General features: G+C 49.9%; 1 protein-coding gene across 6 annotated transcripts in view; it reads right to left on the bottom strand.

Annotated features, from left to right (window-relative positions):
* The window catches only part of LOC140426496 (NADH-cytochrome b5 reductase-like), a 62,028-nt gene that overhangs the window by 26,740 nt on the left and 20,684 nt on the right, over positions 1 to 14,604 (bottom strand). For 5 of the 6 annotated variants that reach the window (XR_011948215.1, XR_011948214.1, XM_072511329.1 and 2 more), the window contains 2 exons: positions 13,306 to 13,482; positions 293 to 450 (listed from right to left, as the gene is read on the bottom strand). Coding sequence is in view for 4 of the 6 variants with exons in the window: in XM_072511330.1 (XP_072367431.1) it covers positions 293 to 450; positions 13,306 to 13,482 (335 nt within the window). In the remaining 2 variants the exon portion in view is untranslated. Of the gene's footprint in view, positions 1 to 292; positions 451 to 13,305; positions 13,483 to 14,604 lie in introns of those variants that run through there. The other variant, XM_072511331.1, reaches the window with a different exon arrangement.

Here is a 14,604-nt window from a genome sequence, read left to right on the forward strand (position 1 = left end):
ATATATCCTCTGTTTTCTCTTCTTTTAGCCTCTACACTCTCAATCAATATCACAATAAAAAGATTATCTGGTCGTTATCACATTGCTGTTTGTGGGAGTTTGCTGTGTGAAAATTAGCTGTTGTGTTTCATTGCACTTCAAAAGTACTTTATTGACTCTAAAGTGCTCCTAGATGTCTGGGGGGGGTCATGAAACTTTCCATATAAATGTAAGTCTTTCTGTTTATTTTTCACTGTATTGAACTGAATAACTAATACCATGGATATAAATAAATACTCCCCAGCTCTCTTACCTGGCTACAATGTGCTGTCCTGTGGTCAACCCGAGACGGCAGCCACTGGGCAGCTGGAATCTATACAGGTACGTGTCAGCTGCCTGCTGCTCCACACACTCTATCTGAAAAGCACTCCATTTCTCAGTTCCAATTAACCGCAAGTCATTCTGCTTTGACTGAAACAGATATGAAATAAGGTATTTTCTAATTAATAATGGACAATGACATTGAATTTCTGTTCCATTTGTATAGTTCTATACCAAAACAAGGAAGATTGAGATTCATAAGCCCACAGCTTTCATTAATGCTTACATCATAAATGCTCACATCAGATAGTTACAATACAGTGTTTGGATTTCATTTTCTACCATTCACACACTTCATTTCTCTTCTAATCTGTCAAGAGTAAACTTTTTTTTACGCTTAAACAATAGTCTTAGGGCGGCACTCTGGCGCTGTGGTTAGCCCTGTTGCCTCACGGCGCTGAGGGCCCGGGTTCGATCCTGGCCCTGGGTCATTGTCCGTGTGGAGTTTGCACATTTTCCCCATGTCTGCTTGGGTCTCACCCCCACAACCCAAAGATCTGCAGGCTAGGTGGATTGGCCATGCTAAATTGCCCCTTAATTGGAAAAGAATGACCCTGATGAAAAGCAGTGCCATCTATCAATGTATGATTCTTGTAGTTAAAGCAGAATTTCCTTTTTTAAAGTGTGACCGTACGACTGAAAGTTTGTTATGATTGTTGTGACGAATTAGTAGACATGAAAATATAATTGAGTTCCATAATTGTTTACTATTGGCCATCCCAAATATAAAACTGTGCTATTATATAAGGTCATATTCTCAGAATCTGTGCTGTGTACCCAGGTCTTGGATTTTGTACCAAGGTCAGCGCTACATGCATTAGCTGGCCCCACTTGTCCAGGGTCAGTATACTGGTCTAGTACTCTAGTCCTTGCATGACCTGCTCTAGGCTCATTATTTCTTACACCAGTCTCGGATCTGTACAAGCAGTGTTGCATACAGCAACCATTAACCTGTCCCTTGACCCTATAAACTGGCCCTAGAACTAAGCACTAGTGAATTCTGGAACATGTTGATTTTAAAACTCCAACTAATCTGACATATCTACATCCTATCCAGTTTGCATCCAGGTCACTTGCTGTAGAATGCTGCCTTTGCTTCAGTACAACTAAGGTACCCAGCTATTTACCCAGCTAAAATAAATTCCAAGATGATGCTGGAAAGAGGCGACTTCCTGCAAGCTGTGCCCAGCATACCCTCTAATTCTATCTTTTACTCTCGTTCTATGCTTTTAAAACTTCATTAACATTACATTCTGTAGTCTCTCCTTCCTTCCCCATGTACAGTTTGCGTTGTCTGCATAGCATGCAAGAAACAATACTTTTCACTGTATACTAATACATGTGACAATAATAAATCAAATCAAATTTCACAACTTATCAAGGGTCTGACTTGTGTTTGAATGATATTTACTAAAATTTACATGTCAGTTTTCCGGATCATTCAAGTGTTTTCTTGCTCAAATGCCCCACCATAAAAAAAAACCTTCCCCCCACCTGGGTTGCTGTTGCTGCTGTCCGACCTTCATCTAACGCTCCGCGAGATAGTCTAGGAACGGTTGCCACCGCCTGTAGAACCCCTGCTCAAGGCAAACTTTATCCTCTCCAACTTGATAAACCCTGCCATATCATTTATCCAGGCCTCCACGCTGGGGGGCTTCGCCTCTTTCCACATTAACAAGATCCTTCGCCGGGCTACTAGGGACGCAAAGGCCAGAATGCCGGCCTCTTTCGCCTCCAGCACTCCCGGCTCGTCCACTACTCCAAATATTGCTAGCCCCCAGCTTGGCTTGATCCGGACTTTCACCACCTGAGATACTATTCCCGCAACTCCCCTCCAGTGCCGGGCATGACCAAAACATATGGACATTGTTTGCCGGACTTCCTGAGCACCTCCCACATCTGTCCTCCACCCCAAAGAACCTACTCAGCCTCGCCCCTGTCATATGCGCTCTGTGCACTACCTTAAACTGTATCAGGCTAAGCCTGGCACACGAGGAAGAGGAATTAACCCTACTTACGGCATCAGCCCATAGCCCCTCCTCAATCTCCTCCCCCAGCTCCTCCCATTTACCTTCCAGCTCCTCTACCAAAGCCTCCCCCTCTTCTTTCATCTCCTGGTATATTGCCAACACCTTGCCCTCCCCGACCCATACGTCCGACATCACCCTGTCTTGAATCCCCTGTGCTGGGAGCAGCGGGAATTCCCTCACCTGCCGCCTCACAAACGCCCTCACTTGCATGTACCTGAAGGCATTTCCCGGGGGTAGTCCAAATTTCTCCTCCAGCGCCCCTAAGCTCGCAAACGTCCCATCGATGAACAGGTCCCCCATTCTTCTAATCCCTGCCCGATGCCAGCTCTGAAACCCCCCCCCGTCCATTCTTCCTGGGACAAACCGATGGTTATCCCTAATCGGGGACCACACCGAGGCTCCCAACGCTCCCTGTGTCGTCTCCACTGCCCCCAGATCTTTAGCGTTGCCGCTACCCCCGGGCTCGTGGTGTACCTTTCGATGCACCTCCGCACCCTCCCACACACTTCCTCGTCTGCCAGAGTAGGCCTTATGTACGTGGGAGAAAAACGAAAATTCTCTGGCCAAAGACCTGGCAAATCTCCACAGATCTACTCCCCCCATCTGATCCATAAACCCCCTAAGCACCTTGGCAGCAGTCGGCCTCTTCCCAGTCCTAGATCTGGAACGATCTAATGCTGGGTCCAGCACCGTGTTAAAATCCCCACCCATTATCAAGCTCCCTACCTCCAAGTCTGGAATACGCCCCAACATCCGTTTCATGAATCCAGCATCGTCCCAGTTCGGGGCATATACATTCACCAGTACCACCTCCGTCCCCTGCAACCTACCGCTCACCATCACGTATCGGCCTCCATTGTCTGCTACTATGTTCTTGACCTCAAACGACACCCGCTTCCCCACCAATATTGCCACCCCTCTATTCTTCGCATCCAGCCCCGAATGGAACACCTGTCCTACCCATCCCTTCCTTAACCTGACCTGATCTGCCACCTTCAGATGTGTCTCCTGAAGCATGGCCACGTCTGCCTTCAGTCCCTTTAGGTGCGCAAACACTCGGCCCCTCTTAACCGGCCCATTTATGCCTCTCACATTCCACGTGATCAGCCGGATCGGGGGGCTACCCAACCCCCCATCCCGCCGACTAGCCATCTCCTATCCTAGGCCAGTCCCGTGCCCGCGCCCCCCGCACCCTCCAGTCCCCCAGACGGGGAACCCCCGCCCCGACCATCTCTTCCATGTTCAGTTCCCCCTCGGACAGTGCAGCAGCAACCCTAATGTCCCCCCCTCTCCGCTAGATCCGCATCTAGCACTTTTGCTCCCCCCATATTACTTCCGTGAGTCAGCTGACTTCTGCTGACCCCGGCTTCCCCCGCCTTTCCATTGATCTCCCCCGTGTGGGAGTCTCTCTTCCTCCTTACCTTCCTCCATTCCCCCCCCCCCCCCCCCAGCGCGGGAAAAAGACCGCGCTTTCCTGATCCAGCCCCGCCCCGTGTGGCGCAGCTCCTGTTGCGGCCTTTGTCCCGGTTCCCCCATCCCCGAGTCTCACCTCCCTCCAGCACCAACGCCCACATTCCCCACCATCTCGTCTACAGAAAAAAAAAGAATTTTAACCAGACCTCTACCCACCTCCCCATCCATCATCCCACCCATGAAATATTCTTTACCCATATTTACAACCCCGTATACAACCAACATCCCCCGCCACAACTACAGCCCCTCAGTCCGAGTCCAGTTTTTCCGTTTGGATAAAGGTCTAAGCCTCTTCTGGCGTTTCAAAATAATGGTGTCGGTCCTGATAAGTGACCCACAGTCGCACAGGCTGCAGCACGCCGAACCTGACTCTTTTTTTGTGCAGCACCGCCTTGGCCCGGTTGAAGCCAGCTCTCCTCCTTGCCACCTCCGCGCTCCAATCCTGGTAGACACGGATCACCTCATTCTCCCATCTACTGCTCCGCACCTTCTTGGCCCATTTCAGAACACATTCTTTGTCCGTGAAGCGATGGAACCTTGCCACTATCGCCCTTGGCGGCTCATCAGCCTTGGGTCTCCTCGCCAGGACCCGGTGAGCCCCTTCCAACTCCAGGGGGCTCGGAGATGGCCTCCACACCCATCAGCGACTGGAGCATCGTACTCACATACGTCCCGGCATCAGCTCCCTCCACTCCTTCGGGAGACCCAGAATCCGGAGATTCTTCCTCCTCGACCTTTTCTCCAGGACCTCGAGTCTCTTGGCCCACCTCCTTGGCCCACGCCTCGTGCGCCTCCATTTTTACCGCCAGGCCCAGGATCTCGTCCTCATTCTCATTTGTTTTATCCCTCACCTCACGAAGCTCCACCGCCTGGGCCTTCTGGGTCTCCTTCAGCCCCTCGATCGCCAACAGCATTGGCGCCAGCACCTCCTTTTTAAGCTCCTCCACACAGCGCTTAAGGAACTCTTGCTGGTCCGGCCCCCACGCTGCTCGATTTCCGCCCTCCGCCATCTTGTTTTTTCCCCCTTGTTTTTTCCGCTGCTCCAGAGCCTCTTTCTCCGACGCTTCACCGCTAATTTCCACCATGCAACCCAAGGGAGGACCTTACTTCACCTTCCCACATGGGATTAAATCAAAATATTTCCGTTGGGGCTCCTCTGGAGCGCCCAAAAGTCCGTTATAGCGGGAGCTGACGAAATGTGCAGCTTAGCTCCGCATCGCTGCAACCGGAAGTCATTTACTAAAATTATTAACTATACTCAGGCACACCACGTGCAAATTATTTTATTGGCAGAAGGGCAGCATGGTAGCACAGTGGTTAGCACACTTGCTTCATAGCTCCAGGGTCCCAGGTTCGATTCCTTGCTTGGGTGACTGTCAGTGTGGAGTCTGCACATTCTCCTCATGTCTGCGTGGGTTTCCTCCGGGTGCTCTGGTCCTCCCACAGTCCAAAGATGTGCAGGTTAGGTGAATTGGCTATGCTAAATTGCCCTTAGTGTCCAAAAAGGTTAGGTGTATTTCCTGGGTTACGGGGATAGGGTAGAGGCGTGGGGCTTAAGTAGGGTGCTCAATTTAAGGGCCGGTGCAGACTAGATGGGCCGAATGGCCTCCTTCTGCACTGTAAATTCTGTGATTCTATGATTGTAGTGGTGTTAATCCTTATGCGTGAATATTCTCCCTGTCTCTCCTGAAGATGCAGGGTACAGATCCACAAATTATTTTTGCCCTCTAATAACCAAATGCCGTGGGTGGTATGGCAGCACAGTGGTTAGCACTGTTGCTTCACAGCGCCAGGGTCCCGGGTTCGATTCCCGCTTGGGTCACTGTCTGTGCAGAATAAGCACGTTCTCCCTGTGTCGGTGTGGTTTTCCTCGGGTGCGTCGTGTTAGGCGCAGTAAGATAACACGGGCTGCAACTGGATGCAGCTTTACCGGAGAGATACTCCACACCTTGAAGTTAGTTCAATATGATTTATGGAAACTGTCACACAGTTAGCTCAATCCTCTGTGAGTTCGACTCTCTGCTAACCTAGTGTGATTAATCTGTCTGACTGAACCAGACTAGCTCTTAGCCACATGCTATAGGAGTTATATGATATGTACACCCTGACTCACACATTAGATGTCACCAGTGAAAAGAGGCGGAGTGCGAGTGCCTCGTGCCTTTTGTAGTGGGAAACGACCCCCAAGTGTTCTGCCTGCTGATTGGTTATGTCCTGTTCTCTGTATTCATTAACTGCCTGTTTGTATCTCATTATGTGCCTGTCTGCATATCATGACATCTCCCCTTTTGAAATATTTTTCTGTTGCATATGTGAAAGTATTTACATGTGTAGGCAGAAAAACTAACTTATTTACATACAGTAGCAGATGGGAACATATGTACATGTAAAAACAGGTGTCTAAGGTGCAAAAACAGAACATAGCAAACAAAACAAGTGTTCATAAGTCCAGTCTCTGGGGCTTGCGTCTGATCCTGGTCGACCGCCGGAGAGGTGGTGGTTGGGATGACGGCACCTTGATAGGTGAGATTGAAGCCTGACTGGTGGCCTCGTGGTTCGAGGTATCAGGAGGTGGCACAATAACGGATGGAAACAATGAAGAGTGTGGTTGCGGGCGGACAACTGTGCGCAGTGCCCGTCTGTTGCGCCGCACAACAGAGCCATCAGCCATACGCACAACATACGATCGGGGAGCAGTCTGTCGAACAATAACAGCTGGAGCTGACCAGCCTCCATCAGGTAGCTTGATTCGAACAGCATCCTCATGGAGTTGCAAAGGCATATCAATGGCATGAGCATCATAGCTCTGCTTTTGCCGGTCCCCGAGTTTCTGCACCTTCTGCAGAACCAGGAGGGGATCCAGGTCAGGCAAGTGTATGGCTGGAAGAGTCGTCCGAACTGAGTTGACCTGTTCATCAGGAGTTGAGCCGGTGACATGCCGGTAGACAGAGGGGTTGCCCTGTACACAAGCAGCGCAAAGTTGACGTCAGAAGCAGAATCCGCAGCCTTGCAGATGGGCTGCTTCACTCTGTGCACCTCTTTCTCAACCTTCCCGTTGGACTGCGGGTAATGCGGGCTGGAAGTGACGTGATGAAACTGATATACCTGGGCAAATCTTGACCACTCTTGGCTGCTGAAGCAAGGACCGTTGTCACTCATGACAGTGAGTGGAATACCATGCCTGGAGAACGTCTCCTTACAGGCCTTATTGACGGTCTTGGATGTGAGGTTCGAGATAATCAATGATTAACACATAATCACGACCATTGGCAGGAAAGAGGTCGATGCCCACCTTGGACCACGGGGAGGCCACAATTTTGTGCTGCTGAAGTGCCTCCTTGCCCTGTGCTGGCTGGAAGCGTTGACAGGTCGGACAGTTGAGGACCATATTTGAGATATCCTGACTAATCCCAGGCCAGTAGACAGCCTGCCTGGCTCTGCGCCTGCACTTCTCGACACCCAGATGTCCCTCATGGATTTGCCGGAGCACCAAGCTCTGGAGACTGAGTGGAATGACAATGCGGTCCAGCTTGAGGAGGATGCCATCAACTACCATCAGGTCGTCCTTCACATTGAAGAATTGAGGGCACTGTCCTTTGTGCCAGCCATTGGTGAGATGGCGCATGACACGCTGCAGAAGAGGGTCTTTGGCCGTCTCGTCGCGAATGTGAATCACCTTTTCATCCGATGCCGGGAGGTTGCTGGCCCACAGCTGCACCTGTGATTCGATCTGTTGGACGAATGCCAACGGGTCAGCAGCCAAGGTTATGGAGCGGGACAAGGCATCCGCAATAATGAGCTCCTTTCCAGGCGTGTACACGATTTCAAAGTCATACCTCCGGAGTCTGAGAAGGATGCGCTGCAGCCGAGGCGTCATGTCGTTCAGGTCCTTGTGGATAATGTGGACCAGAGACCTGTGGTCCGTCTCGACAGTGAACGCGGCAGGCCGTAGACATAATCGTGGAACTTGAGAATTCCAGTAAGCATGCCCAGGCATTCCTTTTCAATTTGGGCAGACAGCTGCTCGGTGGGTGGTCATTGCCCGTGATGCGTAGGCAACCGTTGCCCAGGATGATGTGTCATTGCGCTGGAGCAACACCACGCCGATGCCGTCCTGGCTTGCATCTGTCGAGATTTTGGTTTCCCTGTCAGGGTCAAAAAATGCCAATTCAGGTGCAGTGGTGAGCTTGGCTTTCAGCTCCAACTACTCTGCTTGATGAGTTGCCTGCCACTCAAAGGCAGACTTTTATACCAGGTGTCTGAGGGCCTTGGTGGTGAAGCCAGGTTTGGGATAAACTTGCCCAAGAAGTTTACTATGCCTAAAAAACGCAGTACCGCCTTCTTGTCTCCAGGGGTCTTCATGGCTTCGATGGCCTTGACCTTGTCTGCGTCCGGGCGCACACCCTGTTGAGATATCTGGTGTCGACATGCCAAAGCAACACTTGGCCCTGTTCAGCTTGAGGCCATTGGCATGGACACGGTGGAATACCTGCTGGAGACGAGAGATGTTCTCTTCGGGGGTCGTGGACCATATGATAACGTCGTCCCCATGCACACGAACCCCTTCAATGCCCTCCATCATCTGCTCCATGATTCTATGGAAGATCTCGGAGGCCGAGACAATGCCAAACGGTGTGTTGAAGGTGCAGAGCCTTCTGCTGGACTCATCCAGCTGGATTTGCCAGAATCCCTGTGACGCATCTAGCTTTGTGAAAAACCGGGCGTGTGCCATCTCACTTGTGAGTTCCTCCTGCTTCGGGATGGGGTAGTGTTCCCGCATTATATTCTGGTTGAGATCCTTGGGATCAATACAGATGCACAGCTCACCCAAAGCTTTTTCACACATACCATCGAGCTGATCCAGTCCATCGGTTCCGTAACTTTAGAAATGTTGCCCTGGTCCTGAAGAGCCTCGAGCTGTGCCTTCAGGCACTCCTTCAGTGGAGCCAGGACCCGGCATGGTGCGTGGACCACAGGCGTGGCATCAGGCCGTAACAGGATCTTGGACCGATATGGCAAAGTGCCCATCCCGTCGAACACATCCGGATACTGAGCTAGGATGTCGTCAATGTCGGCTTGAAGATCCCCGTTGGGGGAGGTCATTGTGTAGACCCACTGCAGAAGGTGTAGCTGCTTGCATGCCTGTGCGCCGAGCAGGGAGGCCCTGTCTGGCTTGACGATCTCAAACCGTAGCCTTGTGTGATTGCTCTTTGGAGACGAGCAGATGGCAGGATCCCAGTGCTGTGATGGCATTGCCGTTATAGTCCAGGAGCTGGCAGGCTGCTGGAAGGAGCTTGGGTGGTTTCTTGATGTGGTTGAAATCCGCCTGAGAAAGGAGATTGGCAGACGCATCGGTGTCCAGCTTGAACTGGATTGAGCATTGACTTATTTGCAGCACCGCAAGCCATTCGTCCGCAGAATCCACAGTGAGGATGGGCAGGCGTCGTGATGATTTTGGTGAGGCATGTTCACGTGTGGTAACGATGCCCATATGGTAGGGGGACACCAGGCAGTCGTCCTCTGAGTCCGTTGTACTGTCAGGATCAGAATCCTGTAAACCTTGCTGTACACTCCGAACGCGTCTGCGTTGGAATTGGGAGCGCTGGCCCTTGACTGGTGGTGCAGACTTGCACACGACTGCATAGTGTCCAGGCTTTCTGCAATTTAAACATCGCCTGCCTCTTGCAGGGCAGTGTTTCTTTAAGTGGGCGGTGCTGCAGTTCGGGCATGTCATGACTTCATTACACTCCGTGCATCGTCGCACCTGCGCAGTGCGGTCGGTAGACGTTCGCACCTGCGCAGAGTGGTAATCAGCCGCTTCATCGGCCCAGTTGCATCGCGCATGTGTGGGGCTCCGGGAAGAGCCCGCAAAATGGCCGCTTTCATCAAGGCTGAGGCGCTGCATCTGGGCAATGGCCTGTACACTCTCTGCCTCGTGGGAGGCAAGTTTCTTCTTTTCAGCCGATTTATATTGGGAATACCGGTTATTGGCGTGCTTATGCACTGTATATGTTACAATTGCGACTGGCAGGGTCATAATCTTGATTTTTAAAAGCTGATCACAGAAAACTCTGAAAACGATCTGGTCCCTGATCATGGAGTCAGTAATATCACCAAAGTTGCAGGACAGCGCTAGTTAGTTAGTTAGGAAGGAGTTGAAAGATTCATCTTTACCTTGGAGGCGTTGTTTGAACATATAGCGCTTGAAGATTTCATTGGTGTCCACTTCACAATGACTATCAAACTTGTCCAGGACGGTCTGAAACTTTGTCTTGTCCTGGCCTTCGGTGAAGTTCAGCGAGTTGAAGAGTTGGATGGCTTGATCCCCAGCAGTTGAGAGGAGAAGCGCGATCTTCCTTGTATCAGACGCACCCTCGAGGTCTGAGATTTCGATGTACAGCAGAAACCTTTGCTTGAAAGTCCGCCAGTTGGCACTGGGATTGCCGGAGGTCCTCAACTGTTGAGGAGCCTGGATCTTCTCCATGGTGCCGGGATACATTTGCTGGTCGTCACGGAACAGATTGACGTAAATCACCCAGGGATTGCAGTCTCCTGGTATCATGTCGTGTTAAGCACAGTAAGATAACACGGGCTGCAACTGGATACAGCTTTACCTGAGAGATACTCCACACCTTGAAGTTAGTTCAATATGATTTATTGAAACTGTCACACAGTTAGCTCAATCCTGTGATTTCGACTCTCTGCTAACCTAGTGTGATTAATCTGTCTGACTGAATCAGACTAGCTCTTAGCCACATGCTGTAGGAGTTATATATGTACACCCTGACTCACACTGAATGTCACCAGTGGAAAGAGGTGGAGTGCGAGTGCCTCGTGCCTTTTATAGTGGGAAACCACCCCCAAGTGTTCTGCCTGCTGATTGGTTATGTCCTGTTCTCTGTATTCATTAGCTGCCTGTTTGTATCTCATTATGTGCTTGCCTGCATATCATGACAGGGTGCTCCGGTTTCCTCCCACAAGTCCCAAAAGATGTGCTTGTTAGGTGAATTGGACATTCTAAATTCTCCCTCTGTGCTCCCGAACATGTGGCAACTAGGTTTTTTTTTTACAGTAACTTCATTGCTAATGTAATCCTACTTATGATATTAATAAAGATTATGATTGGACTTGACCCCTCCCTATGCAGCTGGATCCTTGACTTCCTCACCAACAGACCACAATCTGTCAGCATAGGCAACAGCATCTCCTCCACATTAGTCCTAAACACTGGGGCCCCGCAAGGATGTGTGCTCGGTCCTCTACCGTACTCCCTATACACAAAGGACTGTGTGGCAACGGGGCAGCATGTGGCTCTGTGGTTAGCACTGGGACTGCGGCGCTGAGGACCCGGGTTCGAATCCCGGCCCTGGGTCACTATCTGTGTGGAGTTTGCACATTCTCCCCATGTCTGAGTGGGTTTCACCCCCACGACCCAAAGATGTGCAGGTTAGGTGGATTGGCCAAGCTAAATTGACCCTTAATTGGAAAAAAATAATAATTGGGTACTCTAAATTATTATTATTATTTTTTAAATGACTGTGTGGCAAGATTTAACTCCAACTCAATCTATACATAAGAACATAAGAACTAGGAGCAGGAGTAGGCCACCTGGCCCCTTGAGCCTGTCCACCATTCAATGAGATCATGGCTGATCTTTTGTGGACTCAGCTCCACTTTCCGGCCCAAACACCATAACCTTTAATCCCTTTATTCTTCAAAAAACTATCTATCTTTATCTTAAAAACATTTAATGAAGGAGCCTCTACTGCTTCACTGGGCAAGGAATTCCATAGATTCACAACCCTTTGGGTGAAGAAGTTCCTCCTAAACTCAGTCCTAAATCTACTTCCCCTTATTTTGAGGCTATGCCCCCTAGTTCTGCTTTCACCTGCCAGTGTAAACAACCTGCCCGCATCTATCCTATCATTCCCTTCATAATTTTATATGTTTCTATAAGATCCCCCCTCATCGTTCTAAATTCCAATGAGTACAGTCCCAGTCTACTCAACCTCTCCTCGTAATCCAACCCCTTCAGCTCTGGGATTAACCCAACACTGATCCCTGAGGGACAGCACTAGCTACTGATTGCCAACCAGAGAAACACCCATTAATCCCCACTCTTTGCTTTCTATTAATTAAACAATCCTCTATCCATGCTACTACTTTCCCCTTAATGCCATGCATCTTTATCTTATGCAGCAACCTTTTGTGTGGCACCTTGTCAAAGGCTTTGTGGATGATACGACTGTGGTGGGCCGTATCTCAAACAATGATGCATCAGACTACAGGAGGGAGATAAATTACTTTGTTGCATGGTGTGCCGAAAACAACCTCTCTCTAAATGTCGGAAAGACCAAGGAACTGATCATCGACTTCAGGAAGCGTAGCAGGACACACACTCCCGTCTGCATCAATGGCTCCGAAGTGGAGATGGTCAATAGCTTTAAGTTCCTGGGGGTCACAATCACTAACAGTCTGTCCTGGTCCACTCATGTTGATGCAGCAGTCAAGAAAGCCCAACAACGTCTCTACTTCCTACAGAAGCTAAAGAAATTTAGCATGTCTGCATCGACTCTCACAAATGTCTACAGATGTGCGATAGAGAGCATCCTATCCGGCTGCATCACAGCCTGGTATGGCAACTGCTCAGTCCTAGATCGCAAGAAACTGCAGAGTGTGGTGAACACAGCCCAGCGCATCACACAAGCTTGCCACCCGCACATTAATTCTGTATACACCTCCCGCTGCCTCAGGAAGGCAGACAGCATTAGTAGAGACCTCTCCCACCAGTCATTGCCTTCTTCCAGACCCTTCCATCAGGCAGAAGGTACAGAAGTCTGAAGACCTACACATCCAGACATAGGAACAGCTTCTTCCCCACAGCTACAAGACCCCTCAACGATTCCCCCTCGGACTGATCAGTTCCCTGTAAGAACACTATTCACGATGCCCTATGCTGCTCTTGCTCATGTATTTGCTTTGTTTAGCCCCTTGTTCCGCATTGTAACCAATCACTGTTTGTCGATGTACCATTTGTCAATGTTCTCTGTTGATTATTCTCTTTGTCTATGTACATACTGTGTACGTTTCCGCAGCCACAGAAAAATACTTTTCACTGTACTTCGGTACATGTGACAATAAATCAAATCAAAATCAAATAAAATCAGTTTGGACCAAGTCAACTCGCAACAGATTATCCCATTACGGTGGCCTCAATGTCAAACCTGATTCATGTCTGATCAGGCGCACACACTCAATAAGGCTCTGGAACTTCCTGGTTTGTATAGTTCAGTACATCATGGTTCATTTATCCATCAGGATATGGCAGGGAGAGGCCACAGGCAGAGGGGGAAGACACATGGAAAAGCTTTGTGTACATTTTTAACAGTAACTGTTTTTGATTTACCATGGAGCTTTGAAAGGATTTCCAATCTACACTTACCTCATTGCTCGGACTCAGAAGACTTTGATCTCCTTTCGCCTTTGCCTGCTTCCATTGCTCGAGTTCCCGCTCATAAATATCGAATACACAAGGTTTACATCCACTACCACAACACTGAGTGGGCATAGGCTCTTGTGGTCGAAGGGAAAGCCATTCATCCTCACTATCAGCCATCAGCTGCAAAATACCATAGAAGTTTTTTTTTAATAAGTATTTTTTCCTTAACTTTGTCAGCACAAAAACTTAAATCTTCACCGCTGATCTCACAAATTAGCTGCAGTGTTTTTTGGGGGAATATAGTTTTCAAGTCATATTTGTAGATGACCTCCAGTGGCGACCATGGTGTGAGTGGCCGCACACAGGACAGCTCCTGCTCGAAGGCATAGGAAAGAGCTCTTTTTACCCGACATTGGGTGTAATTTCGACAAAAAGATGTAGTTGAAGTTCGGATGAGTAATTTCCTCCGGGAGTGGTATGTCCACTGGTTACCAAACCCGGCAGAAGATGGTGAGAGTACTGGCCAAGGAGTTGGCGGAAACCTGTGGCTCAGCAGCCAGTGGAAGGGTGGCAGAGGGGGAGTGGCTGGTGCAAGTCGGAAAGCCCAACATGGAGCATTTGTTGGCTTTTATTAAGGATGAGTTCCGCCATCAGAGAAAGGAGATGCAGGAGGACCGCTCAAAGGCCATCAAAGGAGCTATGGCACCCCTGAAGAGTTCAATGGAGCGGGTGGAGAAGTGTTTAGAGGTGCAGAGGTTGCAGATCCGAGAGATTGAAGGGGTGATTTCGGATCAAAGCGATCGAGTGATGGCACTGGAGGCGGAGGTGGGGCTCTTCGGAGACCATTACAAGACGTTGAGGGCAAAGGAGCAGGAGAACATCCTGAGAAGGCAGATCCTGCGGATAGTGGGCCTGCCTAAAGGACTGGAAGGTGTGGGTGCCACGAGGTATGTCTCAAAGATGCTGGCGGGGCTGAGAGTGGAGGGGGTGCTAGATAAGGCCTCTGAAGTGGACAGAGTGCACAGGTCTCTGAGGCCTAGAGCTGGGGAGCCGCTGCAGGCAGCGACCATGAGACTCCACAAATTTGTGGAGAAAGAGAAAATCTTGCCTTGGGACAGGGAGAATCTGCAAATGGGAATGGAAGAAGATCCGAATATATCAGGACATTGGAGCTGAGTTGGCAAAATGGTGGGCAGGGTTCAACAAGGCCATGGTTGTGCTGTACTGGCGGCGGATCAGGTTTGGGGTGCTCTGCCGCAGTGGGTTAGCCCTGCAGCCTCACGGTGCCAAGGTTCGATCCCG

Source organism: Scyliorhinus torazame, chromosome 7, assembly GCF_047496885.1.
Source record: "Scyliorhinus torazame isolate Kashiwa2021f chromosome 7, sScyTor2.1, whole genome shotgun sequence".
In the NCBI taxonomy this organism is placed as follows: domain Eukaryota; kingdom Metazoa; phylum Chordata; class Chondrichthyes; order Carcharhiniformes; family Scyliorhinidae; genus Scyliorhinus; species Scyliorhinus torazame.